Consider the following 22,623-nt stretch of genomic DNA (forward strand, 5'->3'; position numbering starts at 1 on the left):
GGCCTCATGACGGCAGAAAAGTGCAAGAACAGGTGTGGATGTAGGTGGGAGGGAAGAGCAGAAGGGAGGAAATGGTTGACTGAAGACTCCTGAGAAAGAAGAGGTGACTCAGGGATAAGGTTCCTGAGGGCATCCAGTGGAGATGGGATCCAGGGCAGAAGGATTCGCTTTGAATAAGAGATACACCCCTCCTTCCCTTCCCTGAGCTGGGAGGGCCAAGGGTGAGGGGTAGAGGATGACTGTGCAGGGCAGGAGTGATGGGGCAGAAGGCCAAGGGAGTTCATCCCCGAGGATCCAGTTTCTGTGTGTTAGGAAGTAAGTTCAGTTACTAAGTAAATGAAAAGTTAGAAAAACTAGGAAATAGGAATTGAAACTGGCCAGAAATTCAGAGAAGGGCTGCTGGACTTGAAAGCAGGCTTCTTTCTAGATGACACCACAGCCGTACTATAACAGTATCTAGTGCATTAAAGAAAAGGTGACAGGGAGTTCTTGTTCTTGGCGCAGCGGAAATGAATCCGACTAGTATCCGTGAGGTTGCAGGTTCGATCCCTGGCCTTGCTCAGTGGGTTAAGAATCTGGTGTTGCCAGGAGCTGTGGTGTAGGTCACAGACGAAGCTTGGATCCCGTGTGTCTGTGGCTGTGGTGTAGGCCGGGAGCTATAGCTCTGATTCAACCACCAGCCTGGGAACTTCCGTATGCTGTGGGTGTGGCCCTAAAAAGCAAAAAAAAAAAAAGAGTTCCCTTTGTGGTGCAAAGGGATCGGCGACGTCTCTGGAGCCCTGGCCGGGCATAGTGGGTTAAAGATCTCACATTGCCACAGCTCTATCTGTGGCTCAAATCTGATCCCTGGCCCAGGAACTCCATATACCACGGCGTGGCCAAAAAAGAAAAAAAAAGTGACAAAATACTTTCTTTTTAAAAGGTGACTGTATCATATTAGAGCTTTATCTAAATGTTTTGTTTTCTATGCATTTTTACATTATCAGTGATGTTCATATCAATATATTTTACCAGTTTAGTAAGAGATATCTTGAAAATGTCAACTGCACAAACTGTACAACTTCAAATAGCTCTGCACCTGCACTGCTCTATCTGGCATGACGGAAACAGGGTGCTGGTCCTGCAGAGGAGGCACCCGCAGGCAATTTTATTTATTAGATATGTTTGCATTTTGATGACCCGCCTCAAATGATTAAATCACAATGCAATGGATATTCAAAACACAATAATTAATAGGTCAAAAGTTGCCTCTTGGGGTTCTTTCTGCTTCGGAGGAGGCTAAGAGCTAGAGTGGGATCTGTGAGAAAGGAGGCCTGGAGGGGTTCAAAAGCGTGCCCAAGCTTGACCCGAGCCCTGGATTATAAGAGAGCGAGACCTTTCCCTGGAATGTCCTACAGTGTAACAGACACTCTTCGAGATCCACACAGGTCATCCAAATTACTAATGTCTTTACAACAGAACACCCCTAACAGAAACTCCAAGTGACATTTTCTATGTGTCATTTTTGGGGGCATTTTTATTCTAGATTGCCCCAGATTTTTCCGTTTCCCTAAATTCATATTTTAGTTTTCCTGTCTCTTCTTCGTTCTCCAAGGCTCTCGGCTCTTTCTCCTTTTTCCTCATCCCCTTCTTCCTTTCTCATCCATCAATTCTTAGCTGTGGACATGGAAATCTGATAAGCTCACTAGTACTGGACGTAAATCAAGAATATGTGTCATCTCTCTCCCTCCTGAAGGCATTAGGAAATAAAACAAACAAAACCCACCAAACTTCTGGTTCCTTGTCTTTCCTTGTCTGTGTCTCCTGTGGCTGAGACCAGGGGACAGGGTTTTGTGAGAAAGGAGGTGTTAGATGCATCTTGCGTTATTCTATGACATTCTCTAGTCTCCAATTATTGTGTCTTAGAAGGAGAAGCGACCTGTTTCTGCTGTTTACTCTATGACCTTACGGACACACACTGGCTTTTCTAAGGTGGGAAAATAACCAATTCCTTTACAACCAAAACTGTTTCTTCCTTAGAGTTACTTAAGCAAACCACTTGATCACTTTATAAAAAAAGCAACTCCTTTGAGGAATGTTTTGGTAACAATCAGCATCAGTATGTAACAATGACAGGTCAGAGATGGTTCTGAGAAAAGCAACCTTGTAAGCTGGCCACAGGCATTCTTTTCTAGGCCACCTCCCAAATTTTTGGTACCTCTTGACAAATGAAAGTGACAGAGCGCACAGCATGAATTATACCTTCATGAACAAAGAGGAGAGCAACCTGTTTTAAGGACTTCTTTTTTGCAACTAGAAAAAAAGACAACCTTATTACCATGACATCTGAGACTGCTCTCACCTGGGAATACCTCCTGCCCCTTCAAACACCTTAAACACTGGGATGAAAGACTGGATTAATTAATGGACCCCAACAGAGTCCGTCACAGAGATTGCACTGGTGAGAAGCAGGCTGAAAAGGACAGACGGGGAGGGAGCTGGGTGGCACAAGCCAAGGGTCCTGTGTCTTCTAGGTACTGACCTAGGTGAAAACTGAAGCCATTCTCAACTGGGCCTATTGTGATACTGACCCAAACCCTGGCTTCTATGAGAAAACCAGCATGTCTGCTTCTCGTGTGTCTGACATTCACATCTTCAGTCTGAATGCCAGTAACAGAAACAGTGGAAAAGAATTCTATGCTATGGGAAGAGAAAAAAAAAAAAATTCAGCACATCTTCATTATTCCAAGCCATAATAACTACCTCTAGAAATAAGCATGAATGCAAATAGCCAAGGAGTACGCCTGCAAAGTCTGCTGCAGACGCAAACTATGTTGGAGGCGATAAGAACATTAGGGGAAAGGAAATTTTGCTTGGGAAGGTGGGAATGACATTTCAGCTGCTGCTCTTCATTTGGGAGGCGCTGATGAGTCAGTTCTCCAGCATGGTACTGGGCAATGAAGGAAGAGAACAGATGATCAAAATCAAAATGAAAGGAATGTAGGTAGGCAGGCAGCTGGGCAGGAAAGGCTTTCTCTCTCTCTTTTTCCCACTTTTATCTTTAGGGCAACCAGAATGTACTCTTTTATGTAACCAATTTTAGTCTCGCCAAGATGGCTTAATTTTGATCCAAAAGATTTGGAATTTAGAATTTTGGTCCTAATCTGACCTCTTCAGTTAAAAAGTGTATTTTGATTTACCCCATGTGAGGAGAAGACAATGCAGAACATTGGTTGCGGCCATTAGCAACACATACATAAAACTGTATAGAGGTTGCTTGCAAAAAAAAAAAAAAAAAAAAAAAAAAATGGGGAAGGGGAACTGAAAAATAGGAGTTATCTTTAGTATCAAGGCAATAAATACTTTCTTAAAAGTCTTCAGGAAAAATCCGTAACAAACAGTGTAGTTTGGGTACAGTTAGGCCAGAAGCACTGACCTTCTCGTCTGGTCTCGATGGAATGGATGTGTGAGGCGGTGCCCACAGGAGGGAGGGCAGGGAATGCTCAGAGCCCTTGCTGAAACAGAGGAGGGACAGCCCCTCTGGGCAGCAGCACATAATCAGGGGCGTTCCGTGTGCGTGGGGGCAGTGGACAGCTGGCAAAGGGGCCGAGATGCTACCAGTTTCTACAACTGGCCACTACTCAGGGGCTGTGAGGCGCACCCTCACCACACAAGCAGTTAACACTGTCAGAAGTTATCACTGTGAAAAGGATGACAAATGACAGAGAACTCAGTGACCTAATGTTTCAGGAGGGAGAAAAAACTGTTCAAAATTGAGGGAGATACCGTAAAAGCCTGCTGGACATACACGCGTCCTATCACGAAGAAGTGGTGTCCCCTTACATATGAGAAATCACTTAGAGGAGAGAGCTGATATGACATGGTCAGGCTATGACAACACTGGTTTTACTTTACTAACAGGGCAACAACTAGGACAGTATTTCTAATTTAGTTCTAATTCCATGTGAAAAACATAAAACTGGGTTTATTCATTGGTACAGAAAATGATACTTTAAGTAAGCATGTAACATAATGAACTACCAATTCTACTCACACAATCCATTCACCTTAACCCTATATAGGGCTTTATTAACGAAGTTCAAATTTCTTGATGGGTTCCTTCACCATCTGCCTATCCCCATCAACACTAGCTCAGGGAGGTAGAAATATCGCTGAAATTACAGCAGAGTTCATGTAATGCAGACAAGTGAACTGCTTTAGAATCATACAACCATATTAATGCTTCAAACACAGAGTTTCTGGTGTCAGCATTCTGTTCTAAACTGCAAGAGTGGCCCCTACACAGAGCTATCAACTTGAAATCCAGGAATCAGGCAGAGGAAACACCAAAGTACTCAAGGCATTTATTTTATTTATCACATTCCAAGGTACAGTTTGTACAATAGGTGACATAACAATAAATATCACCAGTAATTTAAAAACACTTTCCATTCCGAACTATGGGTGTTTAAGGTATTAAAAAAGCCTATAATTTAATGTTTAGACATTTTTCAAGTTTTAGAGGCAAATTTCTTTCCACAGGAGCTCTAATGAAAGCTTTGCCTCTAAACTGAATCATGGGTAAAGATGAATGTCAAATGCCATACTTAAAACACTTCTACTTTGAAAGTTTAGTTTCATTATTTGGATTAATGTATTAAGTAATCAATCAACACTCCAAAAATTATGAAGGTGTAATAGGAAAATAAATGAATGAACTTTGTTGTGCAATAAAAACCACTGTACAATCCACAAGTGAGTGACAGATAATCTCTATACCACATTTTAGATATGTAAGCTGAACAATGAGACACAAAAAAGCCTCGGACGAATCCACATTATCTGATTTTCCACAATTCCTCAAAGGCAAGCCATGTCTGTACAAATATCAACATTTCCACAAAACCAGGTTTCAACTTCTCTTTGGTTTGGTTCTAAAAATGTCATCTAAAGAAGTTTACTGTTAAGACATATGAAAAAAGCATTCCTCTAATACACCAGGAAAAAAAATTTAAAGTGCACAAAATTATTAAATTAGTTAAAACCCTTTTTGAAGCATGAATAAAAGAGATCCAAAAAAAAAAAAAAAAAAAGAGTTCCTGTCGTGGCGCAGCAGAAATGAATACAACCAGGAACCATGAGGTTGAGGGTTCGATCCCTGGCCTCGCTCAGTGGGTTAAGGATCTTTCGTTGCTATGAACTCTGGTGTAGATCACAGACGTGGCTTGGATCTGGCATTGCTGTAGCTGTGGCGTAGGCCAGCAGCAACAGCTCTGATTAGACTCCTAGCCTGGGAACCTCCATGTGCCGTGGGTGTGGCCTTGAAAAGACAAAAAGACAAAAAAAAAAAAAAAGAGATCCAGATTTTCTCTATTGTTTTTCTATTGCTTTAATTGGGTCTTCTTTTTCTAGTTTCCTAAGGTGGAAGCCTAACTAATTGACATGACCTTTTTTATTCTTTCCCCAAATAAGCATTTAATGGTATAGATTTCACTATAAGCACTACTTTAGCCACATTCCACAAATTTTATGCTGTATTTTTCCGTTTATTCAGTTCAAAATATTTTCTGATGTCCCTTGTGATTTCTTAATTCATGAGTTATTCGGCAGAAAGTTGTTTAATATCTAAATATGTGGGAAAACTTTCAAATATTTGTTATTGATTTTGAATTTAATTCTCTTGTGGCTAGAGGGTAGGCTTTGTATGATTTCAATCATTTCACATTTATTGACACTTGTTTTACGGCCCAAAATACTGTCTATCATGGCAAATATTCCATGTTCACTTGAATAGGATGTGTATTCTGCTATTGCCAAGTAGAATACTCCACAAATATCAGGTCAAATTGGTTGATACTTTTGTTCAAGCTTTCTAAATCTTTACTAATTTTCTATTCAGTTTGTCTATTTGTCCTATCACTGAAAGACAAGTGTGGAGATCTCTGTCTATATTTGTGGATTTGTCTATTTCACTTTTCAGTTGTTGCTTTACATATTTTGAATGTGTTATTAGGTTCATATAAGTTTTAAAATTATGTCCTCTTGATCAATTGTACCGTTTTTACTCCCAATAATATTTCTAGTTCTGAAACTACTATGTTCAGTATAAATATAGCCACTCTAATTTTCTTTGAATTGTTGTCTATATATCTTTTCACTTCTTTGTCTCTTTATATTTAAAGTGGGTTTCTTGTGGATAGAATATAGTTGGATCTTGATTTTTAAATTCAATCTGACAACAACCTCTGTCTTTTAATGGAGTGTTTAGTCTATTTCCACTTAATATAACTATCAGTATGATTGGGTTTAAAGCTCTCATCTGACTTTTGTTTTCTATATATTCCATTTGTTCTTTCTTGCATACTTTTGAATAAATTATATACTTTTTGTAAGTCCATTTTGTCTCCACTATTAGCTTATAACAATTTTATTTTTTAGAGTTTAGTCTAAGGTTTCTTATAATACACATCTTTAACCTATCAGTCTACATTCAAACAGTATTATGCCACTTCATGTATAGTGTATCTTTCCACAGTATATTTCCACTCCTCCTGCCCCATATTTTTTGCTATTGTTATTTGTTTTACTTGTACAAACTATGTAATATATTACTGTTTTCGCTTTAAACAGTAAATTAATTTTTAAAAAACACTACAATGAAGAAAAAACCCAATTTTTACCTATTTGGTAAACTTAACCTTATATGTTTACCATTTCTGGCATTCTTTATTGTTTTGTATAAAGCTAAATGTGCAGACGCAGCTTGGATCTGGCATTGCTGCCGAAGTGACACAGGCCGGCAGCTGTAGCTCCAAGTAGACCCCTAGGCTGGGAACCTCCATATGCCTCGGGTGCGGCCCTAAAAAGACAAATAAACAAACAAATAAATAAATAAATTTCCATCAGGCATCATTTTCCTTCCATATGAAGAGCTTCCTAGTTTAGGTCCCTTGGTGATGAATGAACCTCAAGTTTTTCTTTGTTTAAAAAACAAATATTTTAGTTTTATCTTCATTTTTGAAAGATATTTTTGCTGCATATAGAATTCTAGGTTATATTTTTGTTGTTGTTGTTGAGTGCTTTGAAGATGTTATTCCACTGTCTTGTGTGATTGATGAGAATTTTGCCGTCATTCTTTACTCAACTGTATTTAATATGTATTCTCCCCACTTCCCCTGCTGCCTTTTTTTTTTTTTTTCCTTTTTAGGGCCGCACTTGCGGCATATGGAAGTTCCCAGGCTAGGGGTCAATTGGAGCTGTAGCCACCCACCTACGCCACAGCCACAGCCACACAACACAGGATCTGAGCCGCGTCTGGGACCTACACCACAGCTCATGGCAACGCCGGATCATTAAACCCCTGAGCGAGGCCAGGGATTGAACCTGCAACCTCATGGTTCCCAGTTGGATTCGTTTCCACTGAGCCATGATGGGAACTACGCCTTGCTGCTTTTTAAAAAACTTTGTGTAAGACAGGTAAGAGTACCAGTGACAAAGGAAAATAATCTGTTTCTTCTATTGACATATTTTTCCTATAGTGGAATAAACTTTACTTAAAGCTGTTAATCTTAAAAGCAGTATAAAAATAATTTCTCCTCTTTTAAAAATGCATATTCCTGTATATAAATGTGCACATTTAAAGTCCTATAAAGCCATAACACTATAAACGCATTATGAAGCTGGAATGTGAAAATGAAATTCAAGAGAAACCAAACACATTTACTTTCTAGATCCTATAGACATCTTTTATATATATATATTTTTTTGTTTTGTTTTGTTTTGCCTTTTTTTAGGGCCACACCCACAGCATATGGAGGTTCCCTGGCTAGGGGTCTAATCGGAGCTACAGCTGCCAGCCTACACCACAGCCACAGCAATGCCAGATCCAAGCCGTGTCTGTGACCTACACCACAGCTCATGGCAACACCAGATACTTAACCCACTGAGCAAGGCCAGACACTGAACCCACGTCCTCATGGATACTAGTTGGGTTCATTAAACACTGAACCACGAAGGGAACTCCACAGACATCTTTTATATATTTTATCATATGTGAAAGAAGAATAACTTCACCTCTCAGGTTGAGATAAAGAACCACTTTAGGAAGAAAACTTTTCTATAACCTGGTTTTCTTTTTGCCTCTATCTAGCTGCTCTTTCAGTTTTTTTCTTTAGACTGGATTTTAGGCAATTTGCTTATGATGTTGTGCCCTGGTGTTATTTTTATATCTTCTTCTCTTTAGAGTTCACAGCACTTCTTGGATCTATGGATTTTCATCAAATTTACATAATTTTTGGTAACTATAGCTTCAAACAGTTGTTCTGTGCATTCTCCTTCCATCACTGTGGCCTGGAAACTGCCTCCGGGCAGTAAGTGAGAACAATCTTAAGACTCATCTTAGTTCCCATCATGGCTCAGCAGAAATATATCTGACTAGTATCCATGAGGACACAGGTTCGATCCCTGGCCTCGCTCAGTGGGTTAGGGATCTGGTGTTGCTGTGAGCTGTGGTGTAGGCCAGTGGCTATGCCTCTGATTTGACCCCTAGCATAGGAACCTTCCTATGCCACAGGTGCAGCCCTAAAAAAGACAGGCGAAAAAAAAAAAGATGCATCTTGTCTGTGTTCCTTCTTCAGGCATAACAGAACCCCGTTGTTCAATATCTCACTGTTGTTTTATATATTTTTATGGTTTGCTAGTTGTATTAGATGGGAAGGTATATCTTCGTCTTCCATCATGACTGAAAGTGGAAGTTCAGCTTATATTCTTGTTTCTAAAACTGATCTTTTGTGGAGCTAGAACCTGCAACTCCTCTCAGCTTCAATTTCAACATGTGTCAAAGGATGTTAACTTCATCAGCAATTCTCAGTGACCCTGATATAGGGCCGGACTGCTTCAGGATTCTTTTGTCCTCATGCTCTACAAGCACGCTTCTCTCAGCAAAGTGTTACCTTGTTGTGCCAGTAGGTTGTGCACTACGATCTTGTAAATGGTGATTTCATTTGGTCATTTAATGTTGTAGTAGGCATTCCTTATTTTTGAGCCACACAGAATAAATGTCTTCTTTTGGGATAACAGTCCTCAATCCATGTGAACTGTGCGGAGCTGACCTTCTCCTCCAAGGGAGGAGGATGTGACCTAGATCTAAGCCAACTGGCACATTCCATTCTCCTGAACCAGAGCTCCTGGTTCAGAGATGGGCCTATCAGATAATTGGGTGAATGCCTGCCAGGCCTCGACCCTTTGCTCAGTCTCTTTCTGCAGCTGACTAGTATCTGCAAATATACGGAGCTGGAGCTTCTGCCAGCCATCTTGTCACCAGAGGGAGCCTAAAAATGAAGACAGAGCTGTGAGACAGGGTTCTGGTGGCATTTTAGGTCCCTGGGACAAGGGAGACGTTCCACTAACACTGGACTTTTCCTACCATGTGAGCCAATAATTTCCCTTTTTGCCTTAGTGAGCAAGGGTTGGGTTTTCTGCCACTTGCAATGGAAAGTCTCCCATCTGTTCCATCAAATGGTTCCATCCAATCAAATACCAGGCATGGGTTCCAAATGGATTTTTAAAGACACACTGAAGCAATGTCATACAATTGTGGAGTAATGAGCTGTAATAGCAACCATCATCAAAGCAAAATCACATGCCTCCTAGATGGACCGTCTCTTTATGAACACACTGTGCAAGCCTAAAGCAGAGCCTCAGCTGCAACCAGAGTATGGAACATGTTAGGGCTAGAACTCCAAACAAAGGGAGTTCTACAAAAGAGAAAGACTGAGCCGGACATTTTAGGCCTGATTTAGACAAATGCATTCACACAACTAAAACATCATCTCTACTACAACAGACTGGAAGGTTTCACTTAATATGTCAAGAATCCTCTGGCTCCCATGATCTAAAAATGAAAATATCCTTTTCTTTTTAACTTTTATGTCTGGATAACACTTTAAATGAACACGCCATCACTTCTCGGCCTTTTGGCTAAGATCAAGTGTAAAAGAACACACCTAATTCTGCCTTGGTTCCCCGCCTCCCCCATAAAAAAATGTAGGAAATAAGCAGTGGATCATGACCTTCAGATGTGTTAACCCCACTGGGCTAGTTCCCCCTATCTTTCTAGCTTTCCTATTTTGTAGCAAGAAGACTCTTAAGATAATTTAAGATGAGAGGTTAGTAAGCATAAAAAAAAAAAAAAGCTATCATTACGTTATTTATCAGGAAAACAACCTGTTAGTGGTTTCTCAGATACCAACAGTGCCATGGTAGAATATTTAAGAAAGAAAAATCAATCATGTGTTCTCTTCACTTAAAAAAGACCCTTCCTAGATTTATATTCCACTGCCTTTGGTCTATATGCATATCTCTCATTCTTCTCTGCTCTTTGGACTCTCTGACAAAGGCAGTGATATTTTCATGTCACATGCTATTACATACGAATATTGAGTGCTAGGTTAATAATGATAATAATTGTGCTGAGAGACAGGAAACCTGACAATATAGACAATAAGTGAAGATGTTATGACATATATATTCCTCAGGCATAGGCTTGACCATTTTATTAAAGTCACAATAATGGCTTCACTTTTAAGTAAGACTCTTGTCCTCTGAGAAAGGTTAGTGCAGTGGGTCACAGAGAAGATGAAGCATAGAAGTATAATTTGTCAATTAAACAAGGCTTTGAAAAATGGAGATATGAAATATTATCTCCTATTATCTTAATTATCTCTTCTATTAAAAAACAAGCAGAGTATAATTAAGACTTAATTCTCAGTTAAATGTGCAAGAGGAGAATGGATGTATGATACAAGTGACTGTATAAGTTGCCTTTAAAGTACTAACATGTCCCAAATTCTTGGAGGTTAGATTACTGAGTGGACACAATCAGAGAGCACAAAAAGAAGAGAATTTGGGAAAAGACGACTTTTTCAAATTGTGTCTTCTTCCTACGGATTTATTTATATCCTTAACTTGTTACTGTGTTGGCGGTCACGTGCCAGGCTGGTCCTTTACTTTGGGATAAATTTTGGAGAAGCCAAATTTTCTAAGACGTTAAGTCAGTATGACAGACATACTTGCTGGAAATAATCAATACCATATTAGATGCATTCGTCTGGCTCAGGGTCTCAAATTAGGATACTGGTTGAAAGTAAGAATTATGATAGGTTCTGACAAGAGAGATAGAGCCAGGCTTCTCCTTAAGGTGTTTAAAAATGTCAAGTCTAACATCTTAAAGGCTAGCCTCAGGTTTTGTTTTATTTTTAAATTGGTTGGGTTTTATTTTCTTTTTCCTTCCTTCCTCCCTCCCTCTCTCTCTTTTTTTTTTTTTTTTTGCTTTTTAGGGTCAGACCCATGGCATATGGAAGTTCCCAGGCTAGGGGATGAATCGGAGCTATAGCTGCTGGCCACAGCAATGCCAGATCCAAACCACACCACATAGCTCAGGGCAATGCCAGATCCCTAACCCACTGAGTGAGCCCAAGGATCAAACCTACATCATCATGGATGCTAGTTGGGCTCGTTACCATTGAGCCATAACCAGAACTTCTGGGTTTTAATTTCGTAAAAGAAACTGTACATCTAATAAGTTCCATTAATGGACTCCTAGTGAGAAAGTCAAACTTGCTTATCTCTCCCCAAATTTTAATTTACTCTTTAATATTTTGTTTTTTATTTCCGTAAAAAAGCACACCTAATAAATTCCACCAAACGTCTCCAAGTAAGAAATACAAACTGCCATATCGCTCTCCAAATTTGAAAGCAACAAAAGCAAAAACAGACAAATGAGACTACATCTAATGATAAATCTTCTGTATAGCAGACAATCAACAGTGGGAAAGGGCAACCACTGCTGAATCATAATGTAGGTTTCATTTTTAAAGGAACCTCCATAATGTTTTCCATGACAGCTGTACCAATTTACATTCCCACAAACAGTGTGCCAAGGTTCCCTTGTCTCCATATCCTCACCTACACTGGTTATCTTTTGTCTTTTTGGCAACAGCCATTCTAAAAGGGGTGAGGTGACAGTTCACTGCAGTTTTGATTTGTGTCTCCCTGACAATTAGTGATGGTGATGCTGAGCACTATTTCACACACCCTTCAGCTATCTAGATGTCTTCTTTTGAGAAAGGTCTGTTCAGGTCATTGTGCATTTTTAAATCAAGTTATTATTATTATTTTTTTTATTTTGAATGGTATGAATTCCCTCTCTATAGTCCCTTATCAGATATATGCTTTGCAAGTATTTTCTCTTATTCCATAGGTTGCCTTTTCACTCTGTTGACCGTTTCCTTTACTGTGCAGAAGTTCTTAGTTTGAGACAATCTTATTCGTCTGTTTTTGCTTTTGCTGCCTACCCGAATCATTACTGCCCAGACCCATGTCAAGAACCTTTCCTGTATGCGTTCATCTACTAGTTTTTTGGTTTCTGGGCTTATACTTAAATCGTTAGTCTGTTTTTAGTGATTTTCGTAAATGTTTTAAGATAGGAGCCAATTTCATTCTTTTGTGGATGGATACCCAGTTTTCCCAACCTCATTTATTGAAGAGACTGTCCTTTCCCCATTTAGTGTTCTTGGAACCTATGTTGAAGTTCAGCTGACTGTAGAAGCATGGATTTATTTCTGGAGTTTGTATTTCATTTCATTGGCCTATAGGTCTGTATTTATGCCAGCACCATATTGTTTTGATTGCTATAGCTTTGTAATATATTTTGAAATCATTAAGTGTGGTGCCTTCAAGTGCTGTTATTCTTGCTCAAATTGCTTTGGCTGTTGGGGGTCTTTTGCGGTTCCATATGAATTTTAGGATGGCTTTTTCCACTTCTGTAAAGAATGTCATCATTGTGGTTTTGGTAGGAATTGCGCTGAATATGTAGATCACATTGGGTAGTATAGACATTTGCAATGCTAATTCTTCCAATCCATGAAATGATGAGTTCCTCTTGAGTTAAGTACAGCATTTAAAATTCTCTAGTTCCATAAATGGCTATGAAGACGTATAAGCAACTATGAGCAAACCAACAAAAACCTCGTGAAATATTTCTCCTTAGATTATTAATGTTAGGCAGTAACATTAATGACCTTAATGATCTAGATTTATATTTAAGGTGTCATAAGCTGTTCTCCTGCTATCATTATAGGATAGACAGAACTGAGGTTGAAAGGGGCACAAAGCTGGGGGGCATTGTGTAGGCCTGGAGAGAAGTGCATGGGGAGTCTCTGTGGTCCCTCCTCACTACCAGCAGGGGCGGAAGTGAAAAGCAGAGTAATGTGGTGTTATTGTTTTGGCTTCCACAGCACCTCAGATAGCAACAGAAACACAGTGCCTACAGGGACCTTACAGATGATCTTGTCCAATCTCCTATTTTCTTTCCATCACCCTCTACAAGTTTGACTGACCTAGACTGACAAAACCCCTGCTATGCTCTGATTTTTATTTCTATTTTCTCTTGCAAGTGACCCACATTAAGAAGCAGGAATTTTGTGTGAGTTATACATATATATATATCCATATACATGTATAATGTAGAAACTTATAATACAGTCTCCTACTCGGAGAAAAACATTTCTCTTTTAAAATATTTACATTGGACACTCCATGTTTATATCCACAGGAGAAGCAATGATGAGTAACATCATTGCTAAAGGTTAATGAGACAGTCCAGGTTACCATTTCCATTTTGTCATGATGCATTTAAACTCTTTATATTACTATTAATTCAAAACAATATTCAAACTTCTGAGCACTTAAAATGTGAACATAGATTGTCCAGTCAAATAAGATAAACATGACATTTTAGGTTTTATTTCATTTTAAAGACTCACATGAATTTGATTTTTAAAATTTTGTAACAAATCTTAAGCTCATTTTAAAAAATGTGTCTTTTGTGTCTTCTTGCTGCATGAAAGGCAGTTTCAAAATAACAATAACCACAAGCACCCCCACAACAAAGATCCCCCATGTCACATCGTGTGCTCATTTATTCTTGAGCATCTTCAGGGCATTTTACTAGATAATGGAGACAGAGAATGGAAGAATGGAGGGAGAAAACAAGGGGGGAGGTGGTGTTATGATGGTTGGTGAGGAAAATACCAAAGGAGGTGGTAGGCATGGTCCTTGAATATGACATTTCACTGACTGTTAATATAACTAGTTTTTAAAAATATTTTTTCATATATAGTTTAACAGTAAACTATGGAAGAGAGAATAATTATATTAACAAATCTAATGCCTGTTAATGTAATTTAATCAGAGAATTTTAGAGCTGTTGGAACTTAAAGATCAGGTAGTTTAACTCCATATTTTATACTAAATCTATTTTTTTTGTTGTTTCATCTTGTATTCTCAAATATGAATCAAATGAAGACCACAGGGCTTGGATTTGTCCATGTCCTCTGAAGGAAAGGAAGTGCTGGCCGTTCACTTTCAGCAGGAGTGCTGGCCATTTCTACCCTTCAGTTTATCAAACAGCAAGACGTCTGGTCTGGTGGCCAGGACTGATGGGTTAAGTCTTATCACTATATCCCCGTAGGTCTTGAATCAGTAATTTTATTACATATTATAAAGTTCCTTTTACAGTGTTAATTACATTATTAATTCACACCTCAGGATTCACTGCTTGTGTATGATCTTGGCAACATTCAGTCTATTATTATATCACATCTTTCATTTCTATGTAGAAAGCAAGTCTCTGAAACTCTACAATCGACCAGTCACCACATCAAGACTACCTTAGAAAAGAACCAAACTCATATTTTAAAATATCTAAAGTTCCCCCCCACCCCCACCCCTTTGGCTACGCTTGAGCATAAGAAGTTCTTGGGCCAGGGACTGAACCCATGCCACAGCAGTGACAACCTTGGTCCTTAACCCACTGTGCCACCAGAGAATTCCAAAAGTATCTATAATTTTTAATGTTTTCTTTTAATTATTTAATTTGCCTGAGTAGCCAAGTTTCTCTTATTATTATTACATTTTATGTAATCTTGCTAGAACTATTTGAATTAAACATACCAAATGAAACATTGACTACTTTGAAGGGAGTCAAAGCAATACAGCGGCTTTCACTGAATGCTGTGGTGCGTGAAAATGCACTGCTTTTACATAACATCTAACTGTGCCTGGGAGCTAAGAAAGCAGCAAGAGCTTTCTTTAGCACGACAATCATGCCGGGGTTCTCAACTGCATCGTGACCTCTGCAACTGGGCAAGAAACAGGCTTGTGTGGATTTAAAAAAATATCCACTTAAGGGTAATTTGTGATAACAAAAACAGTAGCTACCATGTACCTATGCACACCAGGAATTCTGTTTCTCTGATGGAGAACCAGAGGTTTAAAGCGATGAAGCAATCTGCCCAAGGTCAGACAAATAACAAGCAGGTTGCTGAGGGCAAGGGTTGGGTCTTAGTTAGCATTCTATCTGGGGAGCCTCAGATGAAGGATGCAATCACTGCTGGGGTGGGGATGTGTGTGCCTGGGTCTGACTTTTAAACGGTAGTTTAGCTTAGTTTTTGTCTTTAAGTCAGCTTAAGAAATTAGTGTTTGTGCTCTCTCTCTCAGGGTAATCATTTTTAAAGGATGTGGTACATTTATTTTTAAAATGATAGCTTCCCTAAGAGAGACAACTACCGTTTCTTTATCAAATCCTTATAAGTAACAATGGCGGGGGTGGGGTGTGGGGGGGAGACACTGTGTTATATAACACAGCAAAATGGGATGCCTTCCTGTTTTTTTTTTTTTTTTCTCCTTCTATTAAAAATGAAGAAACAACAACAACAAAGAGCAAACACCTGCCTGGAGTCTGGAGTCAGGCCCCGTTGATTTTTTTGGATTTCACCTTGGTGCATGCTTTCCCCAAAGGTATAAGACACGCGTGGCTTCACCTTCTGAAATGGGACTTGGCAGCTGTGTGACACCACAGAGCAACATTATGTAACAAGGCAGTTCAAGAAGCAAAAAAGAAAACCACATGAAAGGAGGCTTTGGTGAGTGGGTTGGTAGTTAGGTTGAGGACACTTTTACCAACATAGGGGCAGTCCATGGCAAGGCCGTGTGAATGATTATCATTATGTAAATGCTCAGGATGTTTTATTCAATAAATCTCAGAACTGTACACACTTACATGTCACATCTGTAAGTGTCGGAGTCTGAATTCTTTTGGGGATGTGCTTGGAAGTCAGGTATGACCCCCTTTCTCTCTTTTCTAATGCCACCCCCACAGAAACATTTTTTAAATTACATAGGATGATTTCAATGGCAAGAGTCAAATTCTGAGACTTTTGACCTTATTAGCAAACTCTGAAACATATGTGGTGCAACTCACTGTCTAACATGAGCTCTTCCTGAGCATACATACTTTACTTTTTTTCTTTTTTAAAACAGTGAGCTCCAGCTGGTTTTAATTTTTTAGCTTGAGAAGGAAGCAGACTTCGACTTTTTAATGTGCCTTTTTTAAACAACAAAAAAGACAAGTATCTTTAAAACAGTGTGGGTACCAAGCTATGAGTCACAACGGGTCCCGCAGTCAGCACTTTCTGGCTGTACAAAATCTGCTCATTAATGCCACGTGTTAAATGAAAATTGAGAAATTACTGGAGGCACAAGCAAAGAAGAATTAGAGAATGTGCCTGTTTATGCAAATCTTTGAACAAATCTACTTTGCTCTTTATCAGTATTGATAGAAAGCATGCACAGTGAATTGAGCACTGAAATGACATCCTTCATAGGGGCAATCTGTTCCTGCCTAATGTACCAGAGGGGTACATCTTTGAAGGTATATTTAAAAATCTCAGCCATTTCTAAGGGGTATGCATAATTTCCTGCTTAGGACCCTAAATGGCTATTTTTGCGACCAAACATGTACATAACTTAACATTTGCAAAAGGATGTATTTTGGGTCCTTTTCCTGATAAAGATTCTGCAAGACCAGGTTGTATATCACAAGAAGACACTGAGGCCTAGTACCTGCATGGGCTGTTTAGGCACATAAATGGAGGATGTGATTGAGACTGGATGCACACACTGCTTGGTCTCAATTTCATTTTAAGTAAAAAATACTGGATGAAAGGTCAGGTCCTTAAAAAGATGTTCAAAGAGGGAGAAGACAATGCTGTTTGGTTTACCTTGAAATATTCGCAGTGTTTACACAGCCCATACATTTTTGGAATGTATCCCTTATCTCAAATAATTTGAAGTACATAAAAATCTATTTTTCACTATGGAAAAAGCAGAGCATACCAGGGGCTGGGTATTTAGCATTTGGGTAAAATAAATGCTAGTGTTAAAAATCAGGAGGAATCAAAAATTTGGAATTGAAATTTCTTACTACAGAGCCTGGTCCCTTCTATCTGCTGAATAAATGTTGAATACCTTCATAAATGAACAGAAGATCAGGGTTTCCAGCTTTATCAACTTTTGAAAAACAGATACTCCCTAATGTAAAAACTAATGCCATTTTGTCTACACTAACAATATTCATGTCTCATGAACTTCATCCTAAAGTTGTATGTAACTATTGGGAAGTTACTACAGAAATGTTAGTGCATCTACCCAGTAAGTTTAACTGGGTCTCCTTACGCACAGGCTCACATTGTATGTTCTCTGAATTAGGGTGCAAAAGACTGAACTTCAAGCTATAAATACAGACAGGGTGTCCACTGAACTTGAATCAACACACACATCATCTTGATGAAAAACGATGAAAGTATAGTTGGTAAAACACATTAACACAATAATTAAAAACTCTACACACACACAAGGTGAAAGTAAATACTCAAAAAGTGAAGAGAAGCTGCTAGTGTCAGCAGCATAATAAGCCCATGGTAGCTGTCCTCCTTTCATCATGGTCAACTCATTAGCAGAGGAGAAAAGGCAGAAACTATGGGAAATGCAGACCATCTGCTCAATCCAGATGCAACAACACATGCCTCTTAGAGCCAAAGCTTTTTACCAGAAACGACAGGACATTAGATCTAATCCTCCCATGAAATATCCAACAAAGGTAGTTAGACAAGCTGCATCATAAATAAAAATAATGTCAAAATCATTATTAAATGAGACCTTTTAAGTATCACAGGACTTTTACCATTGAGTATACACTGATCAAAGAGAATACTAAAGCAGCATTAGAGAAAACGGGGTTAGATTCTACCACTTTTATTCAGCTATTGCTTAAAAAAAAAAAATCATCTTTAAAACATCTTCATTCCTTGAATAGCAAGAACATTTTAGTCCAGTCATCCTAGTTTCAAAGAGACATCACTTTAACGCTGTGTATTTCAAGTAATGTGCATTTCCTCTCGTACAAGAAAAGGTTAAAAACAAGTATTCTTACCTTGAAATTGTGAACCTTTTCATATTTTGGAATTTGCTCGTTTTCTTTCAGAGTTGCTCTTCTAACAAGTGATGTCAACTGCGAATAAGCAAAGAGTTTCAGAGGTTGCCAGATTGTCACAGACGACTTTTGAGAACCCAGTTTCATTCCCAAGGCTGCTATCAATAAATCTTGCTGACGGCCCTCTTGTTTTGATTTGTGCACTGGAGCTCTATTAGTTTTCCTACCCGACCAAGACTCTTTGGATGGCATTTTGGAATTCACAGGAAATAAAGAAAACCTATATTGATCTATGTCTGTCGATGAACTCTCTTCAGCTAACAAATGAGCATTCTGCCAGCCAGCACAGAACCCTACCCTACAGAGAGCTGCAGAGAAACATCACGGAGAGGTGGAGGAGGATGATGAAGCACTTCTTAAAAAGAGGTCGACTAACCAGAAAAATTCTTCTTTCTTCCTTTCTTTTTTTTTTTTTTTTTTTTTAAAGGGCTCTATATTTAAGCTTCTGAAAACTTAAGAGTCTGAACAGAAATGAAGAGTCGATGCCAGCATACAAAACATTCAGCATTTCTCTATCCTTTTTGAAGAGCCAGGCAATTTTGACAAATGATACATTTCTAAAAGCTTTCTTCTCTATTCAATATCTTAATGTCCATTCTGAATGCAAGATGCCTACATACTGCCTGCAGTCAGTTTCTAGCAACAGCCACCCTGTGAAGCCCCTGGCAGAGGGTGGGGGCGGGGAGGGATTTGACAAGGCAGGCTGGATTAGACTGGTCACCGTAAGAGAGGAGATAACCAATGAAAATCAAGCAACAGTATTTAAGTACTGTATTCCTCAACTCACTCTGTCTCTGTTTCTCCCTCCTCTCACGAAAGATTTTCTTGCTGGCTCAAGGCAGGGGAAAAAAAAAAAAAAAAATCAGTAGGAAGACAATGAGCACGGAATGAGTCATGAATCATTACAAAATGGATTTTTTCTTCCCCTATTAAAAGCAAAGGAAAATTAACATACAGCACTAGGTTTTAAAAAGAATGCATCACTATGCAGGTAAATTATGAAAGGCTGATCAATAATCTGCCTTTGTGCATATGGACTGAGGTTAGTTAACTAAAACCTGATTTTGTAAAAGATGAGCAAAAGCTGGTAAGTACTTTGATGAAAAAGGAAAGGAGTTTAGGTATCATCCTATTTTCATGTAGAACAAGGAGCATGCACATAACAGTAACACCCTGGAGCAGTGAGTTCTAAACCTCTACCGTGAGTAGTTTTGTTGTGGGCCTACACTTAAATAGGTCCAATCATTATTTCAATTTTTCATCTCAGCATTCTTTTATTCAAAGAGATTTAGGCCAGGTCATACTGCAACCTGGTTGGGAACGATTCCTCAAGTACATAATTCCCAGATATAGTGCCAAGGTGCTTATCTGACCCTTGGATGTTTGCTGATGCAGAAAGGCAGGTGCTGTGCAAGAGACTCAAACCCAGCCTTATTTAAGAACAATGCCTATTCAGTACTTTTTTACCCAGGTGCTATAAGTTTTCTCATATTGGTTCCCTAAACACCTCCCATCTGTTTCCTCATGCTAGGGTAATTAAGTTCAACTCACTATGATTCTAATGTTACACTGTATTTAAAGAATCTAAAACTACATTTAAATTATTTCAGCCCATTTTCTCAAATAACTGCACAAAATTTATCTCAGATTTCATAATCTACAGGGGGTATGGGACTAATGCAGATTCTAATTTAATCAGGGCCTAAAGTGGTCCTTAAACCATGCTAGATACTGATAATACTGAATGACTGATTTTTTAAGCATGCCACTATTTTTTGAGTCTACAATCCCATCTTTTAAAATGGTTTATTCTTTTAAAAACATTTCTAGGAAAATAAAAGGCAAAAGGTAATATTTATATCTACAAATGTTTCATTTCCACAAATTTATATCCTTAGGTGACTAATATGAGACACAGGTTTTTGTTTGTTCCAAGAAGAAATACAATGGAAAGAACTTTCCCTGCCTAACCTAAATTACTCGTCAGCTTAGATCTAGTTTGTCATGTGATAACTAAAAATAAAAAGGCCAGCCAACTCTTAGTCAGGTACAACCTAAAGGGAAATTTTTCTGATGCTCAGTGGGCCCAGAAAAAGATTCCAAAAGCAAATCTCTCGGTATTTTTTTCCTCCACAATATTTAACACGGAATGTTCAGGTTACTAGGTTAAAGAAAACAATCACCCATGCAACCCAAGTAATTTTTTTCCCCTGAATATTTCTGATCAAGGTCCTTTATTATAAATCATCCCCAGTCTTTCAGCTCTAGTAATTAAAATTCAACCAAAGTATAAAAATATTCATGGTAAGAGTTATCTAGGAAATTCATGGCTGGGTAAAAGTGAACATTTTGTCACAGAGAGGCAGGGTCTACTGCCGACTCTGCAGAGTCATAATGTCCTTCCCGAGTAATTTTTCTACCTAAGCAAGAAATACTAGATTAATCACAACTTGGGCAACTAACTACCTAGGGCAGAAAGGAGACAGAAAACAATGGCTCAGGATGAAAAACTTCTTAGCACCCCCTCAAGTGGCTGCTGGGGGTTTGTCACTATTACGCCTTCTGCATTAATTTTGAGGAGCTCTTGAGTCAGAACTGCTAACTCTTAAATTCAGAACCAGTATCAATGTTCTAATGTTCCAGACACACGTATACCACTCATATTTTTCTGGCCATATCTATCTACTTAGTTACAGCATCTATTAATTATGACTATCATTCATTGATTATTAAGTACTCATGCTCTAAGAACCCAGCTAAGAAGCACTTTACATATAGCATCCCATTAATTCCACAGCAAAATGCCTATGAAGCATATATTATTCTATTTTATAGTTGGAAGAACTGAGGCCTACAGAAGCGAACTTGTCAAAATTATACAGCTATTAGCTTAGACGTTGGCTAGGAGTGGGGCTCTTAAAACACTACACTCTTGCCAATCAAGTGAGAAAATGAGAAAAAAACCACGGAGTGTGAGGGTAGTTGTTGTTGTTGTTTTTTTTTTTTTTTTGATTCTACTGAAGGTAGTTTATTTATTTTGTCCTTTCAACTTCGAAGAGTAGCGGTAGATGGTAAGCGAAGAGTAACAATAGATGGTTAAGAAAAACTGGCCAGGCATGTAGGTCCCACAGGGTCATTCTTGCTGGACACACCAGCAGTATTTAGCATTTTATTTTGCCTGGGAAACTTTGCCCTGTCTTAGACCTGACTCGAGCCGTGCTTGATAGGGATATCGCTTCTGCAATGCTCCCCTGGATGAAGGTGACTGGCCTGGAAAAAGAGAGGGGGAATGTGCAGATTCCACAACCTCTCTGTTTTTACCTTTAGATTCCACAACCTCTCTGTTTTTACCTTTGTCCAAACCATCTGTAGTACAGGGAGGTGGACTCTGAAAACTGGGGGAAGGGGGAAGGAGAGGAGCGTTGTGGGAGGAGTAAGGACAAGAAGCGGGAAACAGGTGACCTTACAAAGGATTGCATTTGCTGTTTTTCAAATATAGAAATTTCTACCACTGACCCCATTCCCTTGTTATTTGTCTAGTAATAATATTGGATTTGTGCTGAGCTAGCCTCTCATTTTCACCAACTGTACTGAACAGCATCCTGGGCTCCAGGGCCAGACACAAGTGCTGACCTAACCCTGTCATCTCTTGGCTGCGGCAGGTCCTTGGTCAAGCTACTGACTTATTTGTCTTGTTCCCTAAAGTGTTAAATAGATTAAAAATACTCATAGAATTATTTAAGAATTAAATGAGATAATAAATGAGACAATATGATTACTTTATTCCTGTAATCAATAAACAGAAGTTTCCCTTCCTTTCCTTGTGTCTAAGACCCCAAGATCAGGGTTAGTATGATGTGTGACAGTGATACACATTAAAGACCCAAGGCCACTGTCACAAGCAATGACAGCTTCAAGTCAAATTGTAACCTGGTGGTTTAGGGACACATCATAAGTAAAACCACATCGTAAGTACCACCATTCTACAGTTTTTAACTTCTACTGTTCCAGTAATCTGAACCCCTGGGCACAAACTCTGAGTAATCCCTGCCCTTTCCTCCTTCCTGCCTCAAATGCTGCTTACAGGAAGGGTCTTATCAACTCACTACACTAAGGAACAAATGACTGGTTACTTCCTTTTCCATGAATATATATGGTTTTGAGTATGGGACCAAGACTTAAGCCTAAAGAGTAAATCTCCAATTACTAAATGTCAGGACTCATTCATAGTAAGACCTTCTCTAGGCAACTGG

The 22,623-nt window shown here is 38.9% G+C and overlaps 1 protein-coding gene across 7 annotated transcripts in view; it reads right to left on the minus strand.

The window, feature by feature from the left end:
- Positions 1 to 22,623, minus strand: part of CHN1 (chimerin 1) — a 196,915-nt gene that overhangs the window by 27,743 nt on the left and 146,549 nt on the right. For 6 of the 7 annotated variants that reach the window (XM_084999560.1, XM_021076315.2, XM_084999561.1 and 3 more), the window contains one exon: positions 18,311 to 18,388. Coding sequence is in view for 4 of the 7 variants with exons in the window: in XM_021076315.2 (XP_020931974.1) it covers positions 18,311 to 18,388 (78 nt within the window). In the remaining 3 variants the exon portion in view is untranslated. Of the gene's footprint in view, positions 1 to 711; positions 3,288 to 18,310; positions 18,389 to 22,623 lie in introns of those variants that run through there. The other variant, XM_084999562.1, reaches the window with a different exon arrangement.

This window comes from Sus scrofa, chromosome 15, assembly GCF_054392235.1.
Source record: "Sus scrofa isolate SSC_HxYL_T2T_F1_AM1 chromosome 15, Sscrofa_HxYL_maternal_Yorkshire_Landrace_v2.0, whole genome shotgun sequence".
Lineage (NCBI taxonomy): Eukaryota > Metazoa > Chordata > Mammalia > Artiodactyla > Suidae > Sus > Sus scrofa.